Source organism: Geospiza fortis, unplaced genomic scaffold (genome assembly GCF_000277835.1).
Source record: "Geospiza fortis unplaced genomic scaffold, GeoFor_1.0 scaffold55, whole genome shotgun sequence".
Classification (NCBI taxonomy): Eukaryota; Metazoa; Chordata; class Aves; order Passeriformes; family Thraupidae; genus Geospiza; species Geospiza fortis.
This window is the reverse complement of record NW_005054308.1, coordinates 6937688-6959167: the sequence shown is the minus strand read 5'-3', so window position 1 is coordinate 6959167 and position 21480 is coordinate 6937688. Positions and strand designations below refer to the sequence as shown.

The 21480-nt window shown below is 45.8% G+C and overlaps 1 protein-coding gene across 2 annotated transcripts in view; it reads right to left on the bottom strand.

Annotated features, from left to right (window-relative positions):
• Window positions 1–21480, bottom strand: part of GRIA1 (glutamate ionotropic receptor AMPA type subunit 1) — a 121098-nt gene that overhangs the window by 51832 nt on the left and 47786 nt on the right. For both annotated transcript variants that reach the window (XM_005418752.2, XM_005418751.2), the window contains exons 3-5: window positions 13328–13567; window positions 11038–11222; window positions 6611–6664 (exon numbers count right to left, since the gene is read on the bottom strand). In XM_005418752.2, the coding sequence (XP_005418809.1) occupies window positions 6611–6664; window positions 11038–11222; window positions 13328–13567 (479 nt within the window). The remainder of the gene's footprint in view (window positions 1–6610; window positions 6665–11037; window positions 11223–13327; window positions 13568–21480) is intronic.

The window sequence follows — 21480 nt, the reverse complement described above, 5'->3', positions numbered from 1 at the left end:
AAACCTCATCCCTTCGTCCACAACCATGCTCAAATCTAGATCTTCACAGACTGCCCTGCATCTCTCCTTTCACCCTCATATTTCACTGCCTCACTGTCCTGAACTCTGCCTCCTGATGACCCTTGGTGGCACAGCTGCTGGTAGGACACCATCCCAGCAATGGCAACGCACCCACACCTCCAGATTCTCTTTGTATTTCACTGAGCTCACATTAACTGCTGGCCCTTCCCCTGCAGGTGCCTCCTGTGATGCCTTTGAAGCTGCAGAAGCACGGGCTGAGCTCTGGGCAGGCTGTGGGCTCAGAAACCACCCCAGAGCCCAGCTGAAAACCTCCCTGCCTGTGCTCCAAGCCTCCTCCTTCCCTGGGATAAAGAACATTAGAGAGTCTCCTTGAAGACACACACGTTCCTGAGAAACAGTGCTGTTTTCTCTCCTCCTGCTGCATCTTCTGAACTCTCCAGGTCTCCCCCTGAGACTGGCAAACTCAGCTTTGAATGAGGAGAGGGGAAAACCACCCCTTTCTCTTGAATTGCCTGGAGAAGGCTTGTTGGCTGGAGGCAACAGAGCCCCCTGATCCCAGGGAGGAGTATTAGGTTTTTTAAGTCTCTTTCTGTCTGGGATGAAGAGACTGGAGTCTGCTTTCTCTTTTCTTTAATAGCACACTGAAATATTCCTTTTCAAGCCAAAAGCATTGAAGCAATTCACCCTGAGCTTGGGTGGGTGCCACAGAAACCTGTGGCAGCGTTGGGAAACTGGCCCAGCTCTGTTTAAATGCATGACTTGCAATGCCAGACTACTTCCTTGCAGCAGATTTTATGATTATAAGAAACTTTGCAAAGCAAAATTTTTGCTTCTGAATGGCTGTAGATGAGCTGAGTGAATACAAAGTGGTTCCTGTCACTCCAAGGTACAGCAGTGACTTACTGCAGGGAGCAAGAAATGGAGTGCTTCCAGACAGAGCAGCTCTAATACCCCAAATTATCTTCAAGCTTAACTTCTCCAGTGAAGCATCATTCCTCACTCCCATCACTTTGTATTAATAAGGAGGCAATGTCAAAAAAGAGCCCATCTGCTCCAGTCTCATTCCACTGTGCCTTCCATTGGGAGAGGAGCTCTCCTCTGCAGAGTTATTCATGTGTCAGATCCCACTGGGGCAGCAAAACGTGTGAGTCCCCACTGGGACTTAGGAGTGAGTGAAGAAAGGGAAAAGAAAGGAGAAGGGGGCACTGTCAGACAGCTTCCCAGCCCTGCAGCTTGATGAGAGTGTTTTGTCCTGTCTGTAGTTACAACACAAGCCAAGTGAGGTGAGAATCCAGCCTCTAAGCACAAGGGGTTGGAGGTGAACAGCAACTTCTCCTTGGTGCAGCTCTGCAGATTTTTTTTGTGTGTATTATTTGCCCAATCTTGCAGCTGCAGCACATTGTGGATATAAATGACCACACACATCTTGTCAGAAGGCTCAGTCCAGGCAGGGGAAGGGATGCTCTGGGTGGATGTTTGTGCATTAGAGAGCTTCCAGGGCATAAACTGATTTAAAGGTTTGGGAAATGTGCCGTGCAGTGGCAGATGCCATGAATTCAATCAAAGATATGATTAAGGGATGACCTGATCCCAGTTTGCAAGGACCTAAACATCAGTAATGGAATATTTTGTCTAGCAAACAGAAGCATAAATCTGGTCGAGGAAGCTGAAGCTAAGCATGTTCTGACTAGAAGAGAGGACAAATGAAGTCACCATGAGGCAGATACTGTGGATTTACACATCACCACTTGCAGCTGAGCTGGGATAATGGATTAGGAGACTGCAAATGGCTGAGGAAACCTTTTAGTTTAACACCATTTTGCTGAAGTTTAAGCAAACACATTTTTCCTTCCAATAGCTGTAATATAATCTGTCAGTTACTCACCTGATGCTCTGATTTTTTTAAGCCACAGTAAGTCACTCATGTTTTTGAGTCCTCATTAACTACTGCAAAAATCCTCCCAAGGTTGCTGCTCATATTATCCTGTGTGGGCAAGTTTTGTATCAAACCAGATAATTTTCTTATACATGAGACACTCAAGTTCAAGCAAAATTTAATTCAGGGCACTGCTGTGTCTCTTACTATCAGTAATTCAGATGAGATAATGTTATATGGGGTTCTTCTGCTTGATAATTTTTGAGTCAGGACAGAAAAGCTGTTTGGAAGTGAAATGCAGAATTTTCACTGATATATTATATTGTCTTTCTCTGAGCAGAATGATTTTTGGTTTTTTTTTTAATATATTCTCTATTTTTTTATACATGTATTTGTAGTTCTGTGCCCTATTGTATCTGTGGCTAGTTTCCCCAGTACTTTTCCCTACCTTTTCCCTAGGCAGAAAGACAAAACACATTCCAAGACCCCAATTCCATCTTGGTTCTTTCTGGGATGCAAGGCTGAAAAGCTCTTCAAGACACATTTTCATAAAGTTTAGTTTCCATCTGAGGGGGGAAGATTTAGAGATGGTTGAACTGGGGGAAATTGCATCATCTCTTGTGCTCCTAATTGGTGATTTTTGTCAATTATGTTAATTTGCTAAACTTATAACACTGCATTCACCCCATGGGGTGGTGAGCATTTTGTGAACATTTTTCCATATCTGCCTATGGAGGCCTCCAATCAAGACCAACCTTTATATTACCTCCTATACTAATATTTTCTCAAAAGTGTGCTGTTTTATTTCTAGATTCCCTAAGGCATCACAGTAACCTCCACCAGCACCAAAACTGCCAGCAAAGGGAAACTGTCCATGGCCTAACTCAGTGCTGACACAGGCTGATGTAGAATGGCACAGGAAAATGTGCTTATCTTTGCTAATCAACACTGTTTTTACCTTTACTTTTCCCTGCTACACCTGCCATCAGCAATCTCGTACACTTATCTATTCATCTTGAAAAAAAAGAGCCCTTGCTGAAAGAACAACTCGGTCTAATGCACCAGGAAAGAAAAAGAGGCTGAAACACTGGATGTGGCAGCTGTCTTTCATACTTCTCCTTTAAAGACAGGTCACATGAATGTCCCTCATTTAATGACAAAGATTTTTCTCTGCCCAAGCTGATGCTCTCCCACTCCTGACAGTAGTCAGCTCACATCCATGGCATAGGACAAACAGATACACAAAGCCAAGGTTATGGGCAAAAAGCCTGAACATCAAAAGAAAGGAATCCCAGAAGTTTCTAAGCCTGTTCCTCTGATACTATTGACTGTATTTTTTTTACTCTTTGTGGTTGCTAGAACTGATGATCTCAAAGGCTGAGAACAAAGCTTAGAAAAATGAGACTCACAGAAACAAACACTTTTAAAAGTTGCCAAATCTCTTTGAGCTCCACAGGGGGAAAGAGAGAGAGAAAGATGACTGCAAACTGCCAGTGCACCTGACAAATACCCAGGTTAGCTCTGGTAAAATCTCACTGGGGTAACTCTGATGGGTACTGGTTAAAAAGACCAGGATTTCATCAGTTTGCAAAAGCCATGAAGAGTGCCAAAGTTGGCTCGAGGAGAAGGAGGGATGCTCACAGAAACCCTTCCCCTGGCAGGGATGTTGCAGTCAGACCTTCATGGGATGGGCAGGGCTGGGGAGACAAGAGAAGTTGTGTCTTTAGCAGGTGTAGCACATCCAGAGAAGGATGTTTGCCCATGGCCTAGGGTGCAGAATGGTTTCATTTTGTTTGTGAACACAGAAATATTATTGTCTCACCTTGGCAACAGCAATTTCACTGAAAAAGAAAGCTGTTCCTGCTAGGAAATACCAGCTTTCACTTGCTGCTGTCAAATTCTGCTCAGCACTTTACTACAGCTCACCCAGAGCAACTGCTGGGCAAACACTCAGCAAGGCTAATGCAAGGCAGTGACTGCCCATGGATTGGCTGTGGACAGACAGGGAATTCCTCCATTCCAAACTGTGCCTATGGATGATTTTTTTTAGACCTTATTCAGCCTGTGCAATGCCTTACAAACTCATTTTGCATTCCTGATGGAACACCAGTTTGAAGCTGCTGTGACTGGGCAGTGGTGTGCTGCTGCTTGGGTTTTTCAGCTCTGTATAGCTCTGAACAAGCATATAGCTAAAAAAAGGAATTTAAGTGGGGTTACCCAGAAATGTTTGCCAATATTTGCTTTCAGTGTGTCATTTCCATAACCATGTCCCCATTTTTCCATGCCCAAGTAGGTCAGGCAAAAGGCAGGGGTTGGAAATTCCTCCCCTTGCTCCAGCTAGTGCAGGAAACTTGGTGGCTACGAACGGGCTGAGGGTTCCCTTGTCCTGATCTTTACACAGGGTGAGAATCCTAACTCAGGACTGCCTCAGCCAGCACAGGGCATGAAAAATAACTCATTTGGAAACCCAACACTTCCGGGTTTTAGCTCTTAATGTATTCTCTGAGGACTCAGTGCTCCAGGAGGAGGCAGTTCCCCAAGCAGGGCTGCTCTCCAGGCACGCGGGCGCGCACGAGGGTACGGGAGTGTGCGTGGGCAACGCACGCCCTGTCATCCTAGGACATGTCTGCAGGGGGAAATGAGGGGTGTTTGAGGTCTACCACTATGAGTGTGAGTCAGTGGGAATAAATTACAGCACGCTACACCCTCTGGAGGCTCTAATCCAGCCATGAGGTGTCCTCAGAAGAGGGTAAAACCTGCTGTGATCTCTCGGATCAGAGCGCTCGCACCAGGGTTTAACCCTGCCAGAGGCCAGCTTCTGCCAATCTCTCATAAAATCCCTGGCCATCCTCACTCAGGGAGGCTTGCTGTCCTTCCTTGCTGCCCTGTGGTCTCAGAAACATGGGATCTTCAGAGCCTTTTTGCCATTCTCCTTGCTGAACCCATCATCCAGTAGCTCTTGCATGGTGCAGCACATTACAGGAGCTGATTTGGCTGCTGGTGTCTGAACCTGCCCACATTAATCTGCCCTGGAAAAGACCTTCTTAACCTTGAGGAGTGCCAGGATTTTTTTAAAAATAGTTTTCCCATGTTGTCTGATTATCCCCCACTCTTTTTTCTTTTTTTTAAGTACTCCCCTCTCTGACTTTTGGCTCTTGTGTGATGCTGGGTTTTAAGGAGCAGGAAAGACCAAAGGTGAAGCTTGAATTCCTTTCACTCTCCTCCTTCTCCCCAGAATCCAAGCTGCTTGGAAAGCACACCAGTGAATTCTGGTGGTCCTGTCAGACGCTGTGGGACCCAAAGCCTCCTCCACTGAGCTGCAGCGGAGGCAGAATGTCCCTGCAGAGAGGCTGGAGAAATGAAAAGCCTTTTGCTCCAAGTTAATTATTTATAAACCCTGTTGGCTGAGTATGCAACCTCTCCCAGCCAGCTCTGTCCTCTCAGCATTTGTGCAAAGGCTGAGAAAACACATTAAAGATGGGACAAGTGTACTTTTCTCTGGGTGAAGGTGAGGGAGAGTGGTATCCTAAGAAATGTCCTTCAAATCTCCTACACCTGAGTGGTAGTTCAGCTCACCTCGTGCCTTTCATGCATTTATCCTTATGAAACTGTGCAGGGGGAAGAGGTGATATTGTCATTCAGCCTTCTGTGTGGGTGTACTTAAAATTGCACAGGCATGTTCACTCCAGTGACTCCAGCTCACTTTCCTGCTTAACTTTAATGAAGGGACTTTCATAAACATCCAGGACCTGGCTTATGGCAAATAATAATTTTTTTTTAAATTAGCAGCTGAAGTTATTGGCTGCTCTGTAGTTTTGCATGTCTCTCCCTGCACAAGGTAACATTTTAATCTCTGTAATTACACGGTAGGCAGCCAGCACAGGGTGCAGGGTCAGTACAGGGCACTGCAGGGTAATGATGTGGCCATTTTTGCCTGGTAAATTACAGAGTTATCTTGGGACTGAGAAAAGGAGAAGGGCAGCAACTGCTTGACTAATTGGTAGTTTAAAGTTTAATTACCCCAGGGCTGACGTGCTGCCTCCCAGATGCTGCTCTGTGCTGAAAGAACAGGTCCAGAGCCTGCACATGGCTCACCCCACAGGGACACAGAAATCCCAGGAGAGCAGCTCCAGAGTGCCAGCAGCAGCCCAGCCTCTGCAGTGCACCCTCCTGGACGGATGGACACATTTGGGGAGGAGAGGGAAGGAGCTCTGCTGTGGAAAACCTCAATTTCTCTGTTACCTCTCCCCTAATCTCCCTAGGCAAAGAAATTTTCCATCCTCCTGTGAGACTTGCTTCAGGAAGATGGCCCTGCCACTGCCCAGTGCTGCCCAGTCCTCAGGCAGCACCTCCCTGCAGTAAAGGGAGAATCCTTTCCTTAAAGAAATCTTTGCATTCAATTCTCTCCCTAGAGCCATGACAGTCAGATTTCATTTAGCACCAAGGGGGGAGTGATAAAATTACTTTGGCCTGCATCTGTCATCCAGCCAAGGTCAAACCACTGCAAAACCCCAGCACACTTGGAGATACCCTGCAGATAATCTTGCTGGATCAAGAGAGAAAACTCCACAAGAAGAGCACAGCAAAAGACTTTGGTATTTTTTTTTTACCTAGAAGGTGGATGAGAAAAAGAGTGTACAGCTCAGTAATTATAAATATAGTGCTTTACGAAACTGAGAGATAGGAAAAACCCCACCAATTAGGGTAACTCACCATATTTGCCAGAATGTAGTGGTATCCATTCCCATTTTTTTCAAGCGAGATGATCTGCAAGATAAAAAACGAGGATAATTAGCAGAGATCAACAAAGGAAGAAGAATATCTGTTATCTGCCCTTTCTCACTCTTATTTTTCCTTGCTGAGACTCTTCAGCTGTGAGCAGGAAAACATAGCAAAAGAAAAGTTCCCAAGCTTATTAGAGGATGGCCAGAGCTTTCACACTTGATACCTGAGCAGCAAATCTGAAATTAGACAGGACAAGATCCCCAAGAACATTGTGCAGGCAGGGAGAGAAAACGACCAAACCAACCTGTTTCCTACAGGCTCAGGCAGAAAAAAAAAGCCTTAACAAGATTTGTATTTTAGACATCAAAGGAACAAATGGGGAGTTGGAGTCTCTGTGTCCTATGAAAGCAACTGAAACATTAGGTAAAACTAGAGAGCAATCCTGCACATCCTCCCAGCTGCAAACACCTGCCTGGGAGAGATGGCTGGAAGTTTAGGTTATGGGTAAGTTTTTGTGCACAAGTGGAGTTTCAAACTACATCTCCAGAATGAAGCTGTTTGGGCAAGCCACAGAGGATTCCCCTGCATGTTCATTGAGATAATTTATAGGTTCACATGCATGGTGTCCCATACATGTGCTTTGCCACTTATTCCTTTGTCCCTGACACAGCAGAGTCAGGTTTTTATTTTCTTTTATCATCACAATTGCTTACCAATCTGTAACAACTAACTTTTTCTGTGTTAGCTGGAAAAGTTTCCCTTTCTTTTCCCTTTGCTACCTGTTGCAGATTTGCCTGTGACTGGGGGGAACAGAGGCACTCATCAGTTGGCCTGTGTATTTTTCTCCCTTAATTTAAAAAGGGTACAGAAAGAATACTCGTAAAAGTCTTCATTATTCTTGCTGACTCCATTTTTTCATTGAAATCCCTCTCTATTGATTTCCAGCAGCACTGTTAAATTCTTACTAGTTTACTAGTCAGATACCATCTGCAATTGAGCCACTCTACAAACAGAAAGAAGAAAGTGGAAAAAAAAGGCCCAAATGCCCTCAAAGCCTGTACAAACACAAGATTTGCCAGTTTCTGAGAGAACTCTGCTGTTTCCATTAGGTTTCTTGGCTGGCAACACTACCTCTTATTTCCATTGTCATATGAATTGATTCCGAATTGCTGCCTGCATTGCCAACAGGCACAGGCAAAATCTGCACAAACTGCAGTGAGGACAGAAAGATACTCAGAGCCAGAATGATCCTAAAACCACTGCAGATTCAGCCAGAAATCAGTGTACCTAGGACTGGTCTCTGGTACCAGGCTGGCAGCAGGTATTTGAGAAGTGTCAGATGAGGGCAGAGACTGATCCTCCCCATGGGACAGCACTCCCAGATTATCATGAGCAGTCATTTAGGGATTTCCAAATGGATAATAAATGAGCTGACACTTGCTCTGTGCAACTGGTTCGTCTACCTTAGCCCTTCTCTGATGAAGTGCTCTTGTATGCATAATAAAACTCATCTGGTTCTCAGCGTTAACGTGGGGGTGGCAATTAACTCCAATGAAGGCTTCATTTAGAAGCAGTTCCTTACACAGCTAATGCCAGCTCCACCAGCTTCCCTGCACAGGATCCCTCAGTGTGGCTTCTGCTGAGGCGTCTGGAGCTCTCAGAAAAATCCTCTGTCTACCTAAAGCTGTGAAGATATACACCTCATTATGGGTGGTTTTCTGAGTATCTTCCATTGCCTGATCTAAGAACAAAAGCAGACCAAACTCGTCCCTTTCCATCCATCAGCTGAGACTGACCTTTGCAGCAAGTCCCAGACCTCGCAGGAGGAAGGAGAATCTCTGGTGCACTGGGATGTCTAAGAATTATGATCCAATTCCCCTTTTCTCCAGTGTCAACAATAGCTGGCACTGGCTCCTTCAGCCCCAGCTCTCCTTTGTTATTTTATGAGGTGTCAGAGCCGATGAACCGAGGAGGGCTGCCATCCAGCTCTCCCTGAGCTGTTAATCTTACAGCCCATCCACCTGAATTATGAAGCTCGTTTCCTGTGTTTTACACAGTTATTTGTGATCTTAATTTATTTTAAAACGCTTGCTCAGTCCTAATGCGTCCGGACAGCAGTAGCAAGCTGAGGTTATAATAGCATTTATCACTCCTCCTGACTGTGGTGAGAGGCTGTGCTGGGCTGCATGCTGATTGCTCACTTGGGCCACCTAGGTTTCATTACCCACTTCTTAATGGGAGAGTTTGACATCTATTAGAGAGAAATCCTCTCAGAGTGAAACACTGGCAGAGGAGAAATTCCAGTTACTCATTTTAATGAGAGACAAGGAAGAAACAATAGAGGGCTTTGATGGAACGCAACCCACCCAGTACTTATCCCATTAAGGCTGCACAGCACAACCCCACGGCAACCTGCCCTGATCCAAGGCCTGCCTCACAAATGACAAATCAAACCCTTGAGACATGACGCAGAGAAATCTCCCAGAGAGAAACCAAGTCATTTTTAACACACAGAGCTCTGGCTCCTCCACAGCTGAGGGCTGCCTTGCTGGAGTCACTGGTGTTATTTGTGTTTTGTGTATGGAGGGAAAATGAAAAGCAGCGGTGTGGGTGTGAGAGGCACAGGTGCTGGACAGCCATCCCCAGCTCTCCTGCTCACTGTGGAGCACAAATCACAAATCCACTGCCACTGAGAGACAGAGACAGGCTTGTCAGGGAAGAAGATAAATGCATTGAAATGTCCCCGAGAGGCTGAGGCAGCTTTTGGAATACCTCAGACAGTCAGAGGGACGGGGCAAAGAGCACAGTGACACTCCCACAGAGGCTGCTGGTGTGGGGAGCTGAGAGACCAGCCAGCAGCCCAAGTTAGACCCAAGTTACAGTCCCAGCTGAATTTCACATGATAACGAGCTGAACGCTATCTTTGAATCCCTCCAGTCATCTGTACACTATGAAAAACCTGGCATCACTTTGTCACACTGGGACAACTACCTCTGCTCTCAGAAATCCTGGTGGACTTGGAACAAGAATGTTAAAAAGGATGAAAATGGACTACAGACATCTGAAAAAGTTGTTCAGAGCCCCATCCTTCACTGGAGTGTTACCTTCCAGGCACAGATGGCTGCTGGAATTGCTCTGTAATTTTTGTAGTAAAACACAGCTTTGTACCTCTTCTCCCTGGGAACTGATATTTTTTATAGCATTGCAAAACAAATAATCACAGTATCTGGATTTTTAGTGCTCTTACAAATAGCTTTTCCTATACCTAGGTTTAACACTTGCTCCAATGTGAAGAAATTTGAAAGAAAGCCTTATTTTCCTGCTCATATCAAGAAGACTAGTAATATTTTACTATACAATTTAAGATTCTTTTAGACAAACCAGGCTTAAAAGACTGACACTATTAATCCTAGAAATTTGGTATACTCTAAAGAAAACCCAAATTCACTGCCTAGGTCTTGTCCAAAATTTTGTTCAATTGCAGCTGTTCCATAGCCAGAGAGAAGATTTAACCCTCTGGAATAACCTGTTTTCTCTTTCATGAATGCAACCTTGGCTTTGAGGTTACAACCTGCTCTCTGCTTTGTTATTCCACCTAACAGAGGAGCACTCAGAGACATCCAGGATGGATGGTGCTTATCCCTGAGCATCTGGTGAAATGTCAGTCCTTGTCCCAGATAGGGAGCAGCTCAAGTGTGAGACAGAGATGAAAGGTACCTTAGATAAGGAGACCTGGGAAGCACAAGGTAAGAGTGAGCTGATTTTGAGGAGTAAAGCAGTGGAAATGGCCCTTTCCAGACCCTTCCAGTGGTGGAAGGGTTGTAGGTGTGAGAGGGAAAGGTCTCGTGGCTGGAGGTGAATTGTGCACTCAACCTACCCCTGGGCTTGTATTTGTCTCCAGTCCACATAAATCCCTATTCAGGACAGATGTACCATAATCCTTCTGTCCTGCTGGCACAGGTGTGAGAATTTGGTGCAGCACATGGAGGCTGGGGGACCAGGAATCTGGCAGTGCCAATCCACACCTCCAGCTTAACTCAGCACCTGGAGAAAGACGCTGCAGAACCAGGAGGTGCCACATCTTGTGCACGCTGCTCGGAGGAATTAGCACAGAGCAAACTCACTGGGGAGCAGGGAGGTGTAAAGGGCTCAGCAAAGGAGTCAGGCAAGGAGGGGGCAAGGAGCAGTGGAGCTCACTCAGCATGAATTCATGAGAGCTTGTGCTATTCCTGCAGCTTTACTGTTTCCCCAGTAACACAGCAGAGAAATGCCTGAGAGCCCAGCAGCTGCAGGCACACACCCCAACTCCAGAGACACAAGGAGACCAGGATCAGGCAAAAATGGGGAGAACTCCAGGGAAAAACAACTCTTCCTTGCATGCAAGACCCCTCCCAGAAGGCCCACACCAGCACAACCTTGTTAAGGATGATGTGCAGCCTCTCAGACTCGCAGTCCACCACCACCAGCCTTTCCTTCTTCTTCTCCAGCTCCTGGAAGAGCATCCTGTAGCCCTCCTCTGTTGTTGTCAGGATGTTGACAGCTGTCACCTGCCAGTTCTTCTCAGCTGCGGTGTCCAGCACTTTCTGCAGGACTGACAACCCTGGGGTGGGAAGAGAAGGGGGAGAGCCAGGTTTCAGTTGTGCAATGGCATCTTTCCATCCTCCTGGCAACCTGTGTAGCTGCCTCAAGCCAGGCTGGAGACAGTCATGAGAGTGCAGCAGAACTACAGAGAGCAGCTCATAGTCTTGATCTAACCTAACACCATCTGGGCTAGAATTAATGACTCCTGCTTTTTCTGGCCTGGCACAGATGACTCCAGGTCTGATTTTCCTTTGTAACTGGCAGATCAGTCTCGTTGATCAGGCCCTGCTGTGGGATTCAGATAAGAACTCTAATCCCCGTCTTCCTGTTCCCCAAATAACTTCATTTCTCTCTCAATGACTTGATTTCCTTCTCATCTTTGATCTGCTTAGGCTGTGTGCTCCTAGGGTTAGGGACACCCTCATCAATCACAGCACACTGTCACATTCAGCATGCTTCTCTCTCAGCAGCATCTCATCAGGAGACCATTACTTTTAGAATTATGTTGCTTAAATTACATTCACAGCTTTCTAGAGGAGATGCACATAGCAATTCTCTGGAATCATGCTGGACAACCCTGAACAACCCTGTGCTTTTGGAATATTCTGAGTACCCGTGCCTCATGACAACAGAAAGCAGGTGGGATGCTTTCATAGCTTCTCCTCGTCTCTAAAGCCCATTCTGTCCCTTCATGGGATAATAGCTTCTCCTTGTCTCTAAAGCCCATTCTGTCCCTTCAGGGGATAATTAAAACTTCCAGGACGGAGATGTGAATCACCTTACCTCTGCCCTATCCTCCACAAGTCTGCTTTGCTTGCAGCCTCCAAGCCTGGAGCTTTAAAGGCATCTGAGGGCTGGGAAAACTGAATCGTGGAGCAATGAGCTTTCTAGCCCTTTTTTGGTTTGTGGTTTAGAAAGTTAGGTAACATCTTCCATTACCCCACATAGGGTTTTGTTCTTTTACATAGAAAACTGACATGCACCAACATGGGGAGTTTGGAGTTCCCCAAGCTATCTGCCACAAACACACATTTCACACCTGGCTGTGGGCTTAGGTGAGATCTGAGCAAGTGTCTGCCCATGTTTAAACTCAGGACTCAGTGCCCTTGAGTTTGACAGCCCAGTTCAATATGGGATCTATTGAATAGAAACAATTTCCCCATTTTGAATTCCAAACCATTTGCACATCAAGTATTTCCCTTGTGTTGATGGGGCTTGGATCTGACCCCATAAACACACACACACACACACACACACACACACACACACATCAGGTCAGGCTAATGCTTCTTTAAGATCAATGCTCACCTTCAGCAGAAAGGGATATTTAAAAGAAAAACAAACAGGGCAGGTATAGGTTGACCCAAACCCACAAATTTTGGACGTTAAGACTCCTTCTAGACCACTGTCTTTATCTGCCTGGTAACCCCTATAGCTGTGCTGAGAAGGCCCTGAAGAAGGAGGAATGATGAGGAGGACTCCATCTTATCAGAATGCTAATTAATTACTTTATTATACTATATTATTCTATACTATATTACATAACATCTAAACTGAATCTGCCAAGCACTCAACTGCACACAACTGCACAGAATCTCGTGACTGTCAGCCAACAGTCCTGACACACACACACACTTGTGTCACTATAGGACACGAAACAACACGAGCGCACACACTGCTGCTCTCAAGGTGAAAAAAGGGAAGTTTATTTTCTGACTCCAACATTTATAGATTTCCAAAAGTGACAGTGGATTGGAGGGTGAAAGTGCCACCTCTCCAATGACACTGGACAAACCAACAGTCCATCAAATTTCTCCTCCTCCATAAAAGAATGCAAAACAATAAATTATTTACAGAAAGTGCGTGAGAAAGTTTGTTACAAGAATGTAAATATCAGAAGGCTTAGAAAATCTTAAAAAATCAGGGTGACACGCTTGGCCCTGATAGGCCAAGGAACCAAAACACCATCACTTTAGGTAAACAATCTCCACATTGCATTCTACTTTGGCACAAACACAGGCACAGCAAATGAGATAAGAATATTCTTGGGAGGAACTGTGCCTTGCTTTTCTCTGTGAAGAGAAATGTGGGGCTGCAAACCCCTCCAAGGGAGCTGCGACTTACCGCGGTCGGCGTCGTAGATGTACACGAACTTCTGCCAGCTGTAGTGCTCGATGACGCTGATCAGGGCATCCTGCAGCTCGGGGCGCAGCTGCAGCACGAACTGGTTGGAGGTTTCCACGGGGAAGCTCGGGGTTATGAAGCAGACGTGGAGAGCCCCGCAGAAAGACGTGAGCATGTTAACGGTTCTCCTCTCGTAAAACCCGAAGATGGCATAGACGCCCTTGGAGAACTGTGAGCAGACTGCAGGAGCAGAGGGGAAGGGGGTGAGGGCAGAAAATCAAGGAGGTTTCTCAGCAGTGTCACCAAAATAAACCTTTTCCCTGAGATAAGCTGCAGGGTTTTTCTGGGCTAGAAAATTTTCCCCCAGGTGGGTGGGTGGGTGAAGGCAACCTGTGAAGAACAGGGCTTGTGGCCATGGAGTGCCCTGCTCTTGGTCTCCACAGACCTGCTTTACTTTTGATAGGAAGAAATTACCCAAAAAAACCCATGAAATCAGTGTTCCCAGGGCTCTGCTGAAGATTTTGCTGCTTCTGGAATAAAATGAGTTATCTGAACATGGGAACCCTTCAGCAGAAAGAGGCTACTGCAGCCCTGGATGCATTCAGGGAGCAGAAGGAAAGCCTTTGCATGGCAGCACAGCCCCAACAACTCCAGAGGGAAACCATGGGTTTGACCTCAGCAGCTGAGGAAACCACTCTGAGAGGGCATCTCAGCAAAGGTTCACAGGGTTCAACACAGCCACAGCACAGCTCCAGGGGGATCTGTCCTGGGGCATGAGCTGCTGCCTCTGAGTCAGAGCCTCTGGCACTGGGAGTGTGTCGGTACTTGGGAACACAACTTTGGCAATCTCTGCTTTCCTCACAAAGCCATGGAGATGGGGCTGTGAGCCCAGTGAGGTATCAGCAGTGTCCTGGGAGGTCTCCCCCAGGAGGGCTCGCTGGGTTCCCCGGCAGGTGTCTGTCTGTCTGTCTGTCTGTCTGTCCTCAGCCCCTGTGCTGTGCAGGGAGGGCTCCCTCGGGTTGGAGCCCTTCTCTGCAGAGCACTTAATGAGATCGTGGGAGCTGCTGGGAAAATGCCTGAGGACCTCAGTGAGGCAGAGAGAGTTCACACTTTGTGTTGTAAAACTTAGCCCCTGAGACAGTCAGACTCACTCAATATCACCCCTGTTTATGGCACATCCCAAGTTACCATCAATAAATCTCCAAGCTGGAGGTGGTGGCAGTGACAGCACTTTTCCTGTGTCAGAACTCTTGGCACCAGTGTTTCCTCCTCTTGTCACTGTGACTCTGAAGACCTTTGGCTGTGACATTTATACTGACTCGACACTTCACACATCACTCGCTGCTCTCCCAACGCCAGTGCAGGCTGAGGAGTTGGATGTGACATTCTGGGGTCCCCTGGCAAGTGCTCTGCACTGCTTGGGAATCCCCTGACCTGATTTCTGCTGCTAACTGCCAGTACCCAACCTTCTGCATGTGTGGCTGCAGACAGCCTCCTAAAAATGAGCTTCTTGCACCCTTAGCCGGGCTCCATGCAAGCTCTGTCCCTCCAGCAGGGACACAAAGTCAATTCTGGCTGGCTTTGAGCCATTGTCTTGCTCCTCACTTTGCTACTGCCAGTGCCAAACATTCAGAGGGAAGAGCAAGAAATCCTGCTTCCCACTGTGCAAAGCAGTCCCTGCTCCCGTCTCACCCCTGAAACAAAGCAGCCAGGCTTCGTGGTGGTGCTGAGAGCTGAGAATGGAATCTCATGAGACTGAAGACATTTTTTCCTTTGTCTTGGATCTGAGCCCAGTTTTTGGGCATCCCAGTCCCGCAGTTTGTTCGCAGGGTTGCTCATCCTCTTTTCACTGATTAGCACCTGTGATCTCAGCATTTTCCTCCCACAAGGGAATTTGCTGTTCTGCAGGGCAGGGACGCCTCAGAAGGCCCAAACTGAGACGGAAATAACCCCCTCTTCTCTTTATGTTCACAGCAGTGCCTCTCTTTGCAATCAGCAATTGTGTCTGTATCAGCTGGAGTCACTGCCCTCATCGTGAGACTGACACATCCAGGAAGAAAAGCAGCAGATACAGATGGAAATAGTCTGAGCATCTTTTCCATGTGGCTGGAGCAGTGGGTCTAATGAAGGGTGTGAGATACCATATGTGAGAGATCAGAACGTGATCTCCAGAGACCCAGGCTTCAGCCTCACTGAGTGATTAAAGAGACATTTTCAGGACAGATGAACAATCCAGTACAATTAATAGTCCAGACAATAAACTTAGCTGGCTTGGTTTGTTTTGTTTTAGGCAAGGCATGGCTTTCTTGGATTTCTTTTCTATTCAAAAGGAATCTATCCTTTTAAAATTTATTTTTTTCTTTAACTTTGTGGCTCAGTCACGCTCAGGCATCCCTCCTACACTGTTCTGAGACATCATCAGTGCCAGCATTTGAAACAGATTGTACCAAAGACAACTGGGAAAGTGAACACTCTTTTAGTAAGTTTGGAAAGAACCCTCACTTGCTTTGTACTTGCAGGATAAGAGAGGCCATGGACAAGGCAGATAATTTGGAAAAAAAAAAAAAGCTTACCAAGAGTTATCTCCAAAAGAGAAACAAAGAAACTCTTGTGTCAGTTAATCTGGAAGAATGAAGAGTGAGAGCTGTAGCCACCTTTCTAGGACTGAACATGGCATAATGTAAAAGCAGTGGCTGCAAAATTATGTAAATCTCAGGGCTATTTTAAATTACAGATGCTCCAAATGAATTTACACAGCAAAGCTAAAAAGAAATTACTTGCTTGTTCTTTAATATACTAAGAGATCACTGGAACTCCTTACATTTCCTTTAATCATTTTATGAAGCAAATTTGTTAATTATTCTATTCTCATTTGATTGCTCTGCAACTTCCTAATAATCTACTACTAAGAAATGTAAACCTTAAGTAGAGGAAGCAAATATTTTAAGCTCTCTTTGTTTTTGTAGTGAGGAGTAGTCACTAGCCTCTGACTGATGGATTTCTAAAAAGATTAAGAAAAATAAAAGGGATGAGGATTGTGCTGGAATGCAAGGTCCCAGAAGTTGAGCTGTTCTGGTCAATTGGCTGGTAACAGCATCCCTCTTTCCAAGCCCTGTGCTGGCTATCTGTGAGCAGCTGGCCCCAGCCCAGCTTTTCCTGCAGAGGAGAGCTGCAGTCAGCCTGGAGATCAGCTCCAGCAGCTGAATTTGGACAGCTCCACCTCAAGCTCCTTCCTGCAGGCAGCAATCTGGGTGAAATCCAGCAGCATAAATGTTTGCCTATCCCGGGATGTGAGCACGAGTGAGGAGGGTTTGCTTGGACGCAAGTGCAGACATCTGTGGCTGTTTGCATGTGCTGTTGGTGGCCTCTGGGCTGCAGGGTGGGAAAGGACAGAGAATGTCATTCTGGGCTGTGCCTGAGCTCATATCCTGTATTGAATTTGTAATTTATTGCAGAAAAGTTTCCCTCTAAAGTAGCCCTCAGAAAATACAGTCCATAATGATTGATAACCATGGCACCTACTGCTGTGTTCTCTCCCTTATCAGTCTTGTTTAATTGATCAGTTTGGGATTTGTGGCCGAGGCATTCCCAGTGTGTGCTGCACCACACCCCAGGGACACCCCATATCCCTCCTTCAGGCACAGGATTTGTCCCTGAGATCTTCAGTGCTGCTCAACAAGGAAAATTAGATAAAGCAGAGGCATTAACAAGATTGTCACCTGGTTATGCTGAAGAGACAATCCAGTGACAACCAGCTGCTCTCTGGGCACCCCTCTGCAGAGTGCCTGTGGCAGCCAGGTGAGGCCAGAGCTCATCTGACTGCTCTAAAAACTTTTCTAACTTACAGCAAAAGTCAAAATAGATTATAAGTTAGTTAAAAAGTGACTGATGTGGTAGAACAAACAGGGGACTGCCCCTATCTCCCTGTGGAATGGTAGCCATCAGGGAGCTGATGTGTCCTTGAATTCAAATGAGGAAAAAGGCATCTGTGATTCACTCACTTGGAATCCACAGACTCCAGGATTCTTAGTCCTTGCAGTGTTTCTCCAAAGCTCTCTTTTCATATGGAAATATTCGAGGTAAAGAATGTACATCAGAGAGAAACACTGATTTTACTGAAAGCACACACAGGAGAGGACACCTATTTGGGAGCTGAAGAGAGGCAGCTCTGGCCACCTTTGCAGATGCTTCCGAGAAGGAGAAAAATACATCAGTAAATACATCAACACTCACAACTTTAAATTGCACATTTTCTCTGTGGGAAAGGAAAGCAAAAGTGGTGTTTTGAGTCTGTAAAAATTCATGCTAGAATTTTTTTTTGGCTGCAGCTCTTAACCAGAATGAGCAGATGAACAAGATTGATTTCTGCATGGGGAGAGTCAGAGGTATTTTACAAGTGGGTGTTTGGCCTGATCCACATTGTCGAGGGTGAAAGGCAGATGTCAGATAAAACAGATATCTCTTTCAGGTTTTGGTGAAAGAAGATAACCCTAAAAGTTTCTCTCAGAAACCATCACCACAAAGAGGGGCTGAAATACTCTTAGGATTTGAGGCAGGAGGAAGGGCAAATGGGCTGCACAGAAGGATGGAAATGAGGATTTGGTTTCCAGCAGTGAAAACTGTGCATTCTGCTGAGAATCTGCAACCAAGACTGCAAAAAGGGAACTGCTCTCCAGGGACACAGCTGGGGAGGAAGCCTGGTAGGAGATCCTGGCAACTGCTCATCTGCCATCTCCTTTAGAAGCAGAATTTTCACCATTTCACTGAGTTTAAGACTAGAAAGGGACATTAGATCATTTCTACTGACTTGTTGTATCTCATGGACTATTAAGTTTCACCCAGCTACCCCTGGAGGGAGCCAATAATATGGCTCAGTTGACTCTTAGGAGATTCAGCTGCTGCATGTGCCTCTGTCAGAGAGCAGAAGTAGCAGAGACAGTGCTAATACCCAAAGCCACAAGAGCGGTAAAAAACCTGATTAAATGAAATATCCCCAGATGTTCCTCACAAATGACTCATGTTCTCACTTGCAAAAGGGGACAGGCAGCCCAGATGGTCCCTGCCAGATCTCAGAGGCCTTCCTGACCCTGGAGAATGTCATGGCACCTAGGAGGGAAGACACTGCATTTTCTCCAGGAAAGCTATTCCTACGATGCTGAGCTGCACATGTGACCAAATTATTCCCTGTAGCCCAAACCAAAAAAATTAGAGAAAATATAGATTCCAAAACAAGAAGAAATCTTTGAAACCACTTAACCCAGCACACACCAAAATGAAAAAGTGCCTTTTAAAAATTGCAAGGGTAATAAAATAGTGATCTCAGTTATCCCTGCAAGCTATTAAAGATGAGCCCTGCAATGCCTGCAGCCCCAATATCATCTCCATGTGCCCAAACCTCCTGGGACACAGAACCAACACACTCACTTGCAGCAGAACATACTCACTGGCAACAGTGGTGTCAAGAAGCAGCTCCCACATGCTTCCCTTTGCTCACTTGCAGTGTGCTTGTGCACATGTGGGAAAGAGGAGGGAGGATTTGCATGCATAATTAATTCTCAGCGTGCCCTGCCTGGAGGCGACCCTACACTGAGATGGAGAACCTGACATCAGGTTGGCAAAGCTGGTGGGGTTCCAAGGAAGGAGCTCTGGTGTCTGCTGCAATTAGGCTCAGCTCAGCTTTCCTCCCCAATGTTTGTCCTCACAGCTCTCCTCTGTGGCGTAGGTGCCAGAGCACATCCCAACGACAGCATGTTCCCACAGATTTCTGCAGCAGGGGAAAGCCAAACAGATTCTACACTCCCCCATTGTTCCACTCGTGTGTTTAGCTGACAGCAGATATGTCCCACATATTTGATCAACTGCAAATCAGGCTGATGTGCTATCACAAGAAATCCATGTTTTTCTTTCAAATATACAAAAGGTACAGAACAGTGCTCCCTTCCATCATTTCCCTGCACTGCTGCTCTAATGATCCTGGAAGCTGGAAAGTAGTGTTGGTTTTTACATAAGGATCTGCTTTCCTTCCCTCATATTTAAACAATAATCTGTGACTGAAGAGCTGCTCAAAAATGCATATGCTGATAGCTTCAGTTTCTTCAGTGAAGTTTGCCAGCACAACAAATAAGTCTTAGTTTGCCTGGCTGACAAATGATAAATTTCCTTTGAGATCAAATTGGATTTGGGTTTTTTTCTCACATGCCACTGAGTTTTAGGAAACAGAAACAGCATGGTGGTTTGGTCACCTAAAATTCACAACATGGATTCTCATTTATTCAAGTGAACTTTTGAATTAAAATCATGGTGGTGGAAGATAGTCATGGGGAGTTGACTTTAATCTCTCTAAGGAGCCAGTTGAACGTTCTTGCTCTTCCACTTGTGTACTTCATATCTCAAAACCTCTTTTTATTTTTCTACTAGAGTCTTTGAATGAAGTTCTTATCCAGTGTGACTACAAAACAGAAGAAAAAAATTCAAATATCAAAGGTTTTAATGAGGTCACTGAACTTGTTGAAATAAGGAAAGAAGGGAAATGATGATGTTTGTGTCAAGATTCTACTTGCTTGCTTTATTTGTTTTTAAAAGTGTTTTAGCAATTTTGGGGTTGCTAATACTTTGTTGAGTCACATGTAACCAAGAATTAAATATATTGAAGGGTTTACAGTCAACACAAGCTACTTCTGATCACTTTTAATAGGAATTAGATGCAAATCCCTATGCAGAAGACAGTGAGATCAGAAGCATCCTTAAGAGGGTCTCATTTCTTCTGTGGGCAGAATTAGATTATTATTCTAATAGGGACAGTTTGGTTAATGGGGATCCTGTGGTTGACAGATCCGATTATGTGTAAGGAGAAATGGGTCCATTGCCATCTCTGTGTCAGGTTTGTTATTAATCATGGTTTGGATCTTTGCTTGTGAGGCAACTGCTTTTCTCTGAGCCCCTCTGCTCCAGTCCCTTTGGTCAGAGGTGACTTTTGCACCGTGCTCATTCAAACCCCAAATAAGGCCCATTTCTGAGCTGGAAGCACTGGTGCCATGCTCTCAAGCTGTGTGAGGCTCTTGTGGTCCACTGCCTTCATGTCTCCAGTGTCCCATAGCAGAGCCACAGCTTTTCCACAGCACCCTCTGCTTTCATAACTTAGAACCAGAAAAGATGTGCAGAAGGGCTCTGGCGCCTGGAAAAAACTCTGCATTTTTCTGCTCTAAGAAAAGATCTGAGCTTTCCACCTTGTCTCATTGTTTAAATGGGAGTGTTTTCCCCCATGCCAGGCTGGGTCCTTTCTGGGGGACAGCTAACAAATCCATTTGGGACACAGTCTTCTGGGAGCCTTTTGCAGCACATTTTGTCTTTGAAAATCCTAGAATCATTGAGTGGTTTGGCTTGGAAGGGACCTTAAAGACATGCCAGAACTGTCTGACGCTGTCATCAGGTCTGCTGGGCAGTCTGGCTTTTTGCTGTGTCCAGAAAGAGCCCAGCAGAAAATGCTGCTGTGCTGGGTTCCCTTGGAGCAGCAGGAGCTCTGCAAAAGCAGCTGAACTCTCTTACCCCACAACCCTCACCTGGAGCTCCCCTGCAGCCACTTCAGAGGGAAGGAGTGACCCCTGTAGGGCCCCCAGCTGCAGATGGATGTTCCCATGGGACCCACGGACTCAGGGAGACCAGAGATCCCTGCTCTCACCTAACCTTCCACAATGACATTGAGAACTCATAATTTGTCCTCATTGAACTCTCTGTGTCCGAGGCAGAGACATAAATATTAAAGCAAGATTACTACAAATGGAAAAGCGACAGCGACGTTGTAAAAGGAGATGAGGAATGAGGGTTGAACCAATTTTCCTTCTGCTTTTTTATTAGATGGCCTTTTGTATTATATTGGTCCTTCTGAAATGCTGTACAGTTTCTTGTACAAGGGAAACTAAGTAGAGGAGCATGGTGTAGATTCTGCTGGGAAACATGAACAACAACAGAGGGAAAGAACAGAGCACCAGCATCTTAATAGAGTATACAGCACACATCTCAGCTCACCACAGCATTTACTTCTGGGCTGTAAGTGCTGAATTATTAAAACAGTAGAAAGAGGGGAGTGAGGAGTAGGAGGGGGGGAGATAAGCAGTGGCAAAAAGCAAATGTGTCACATAGAGGAGGTCTTGCTG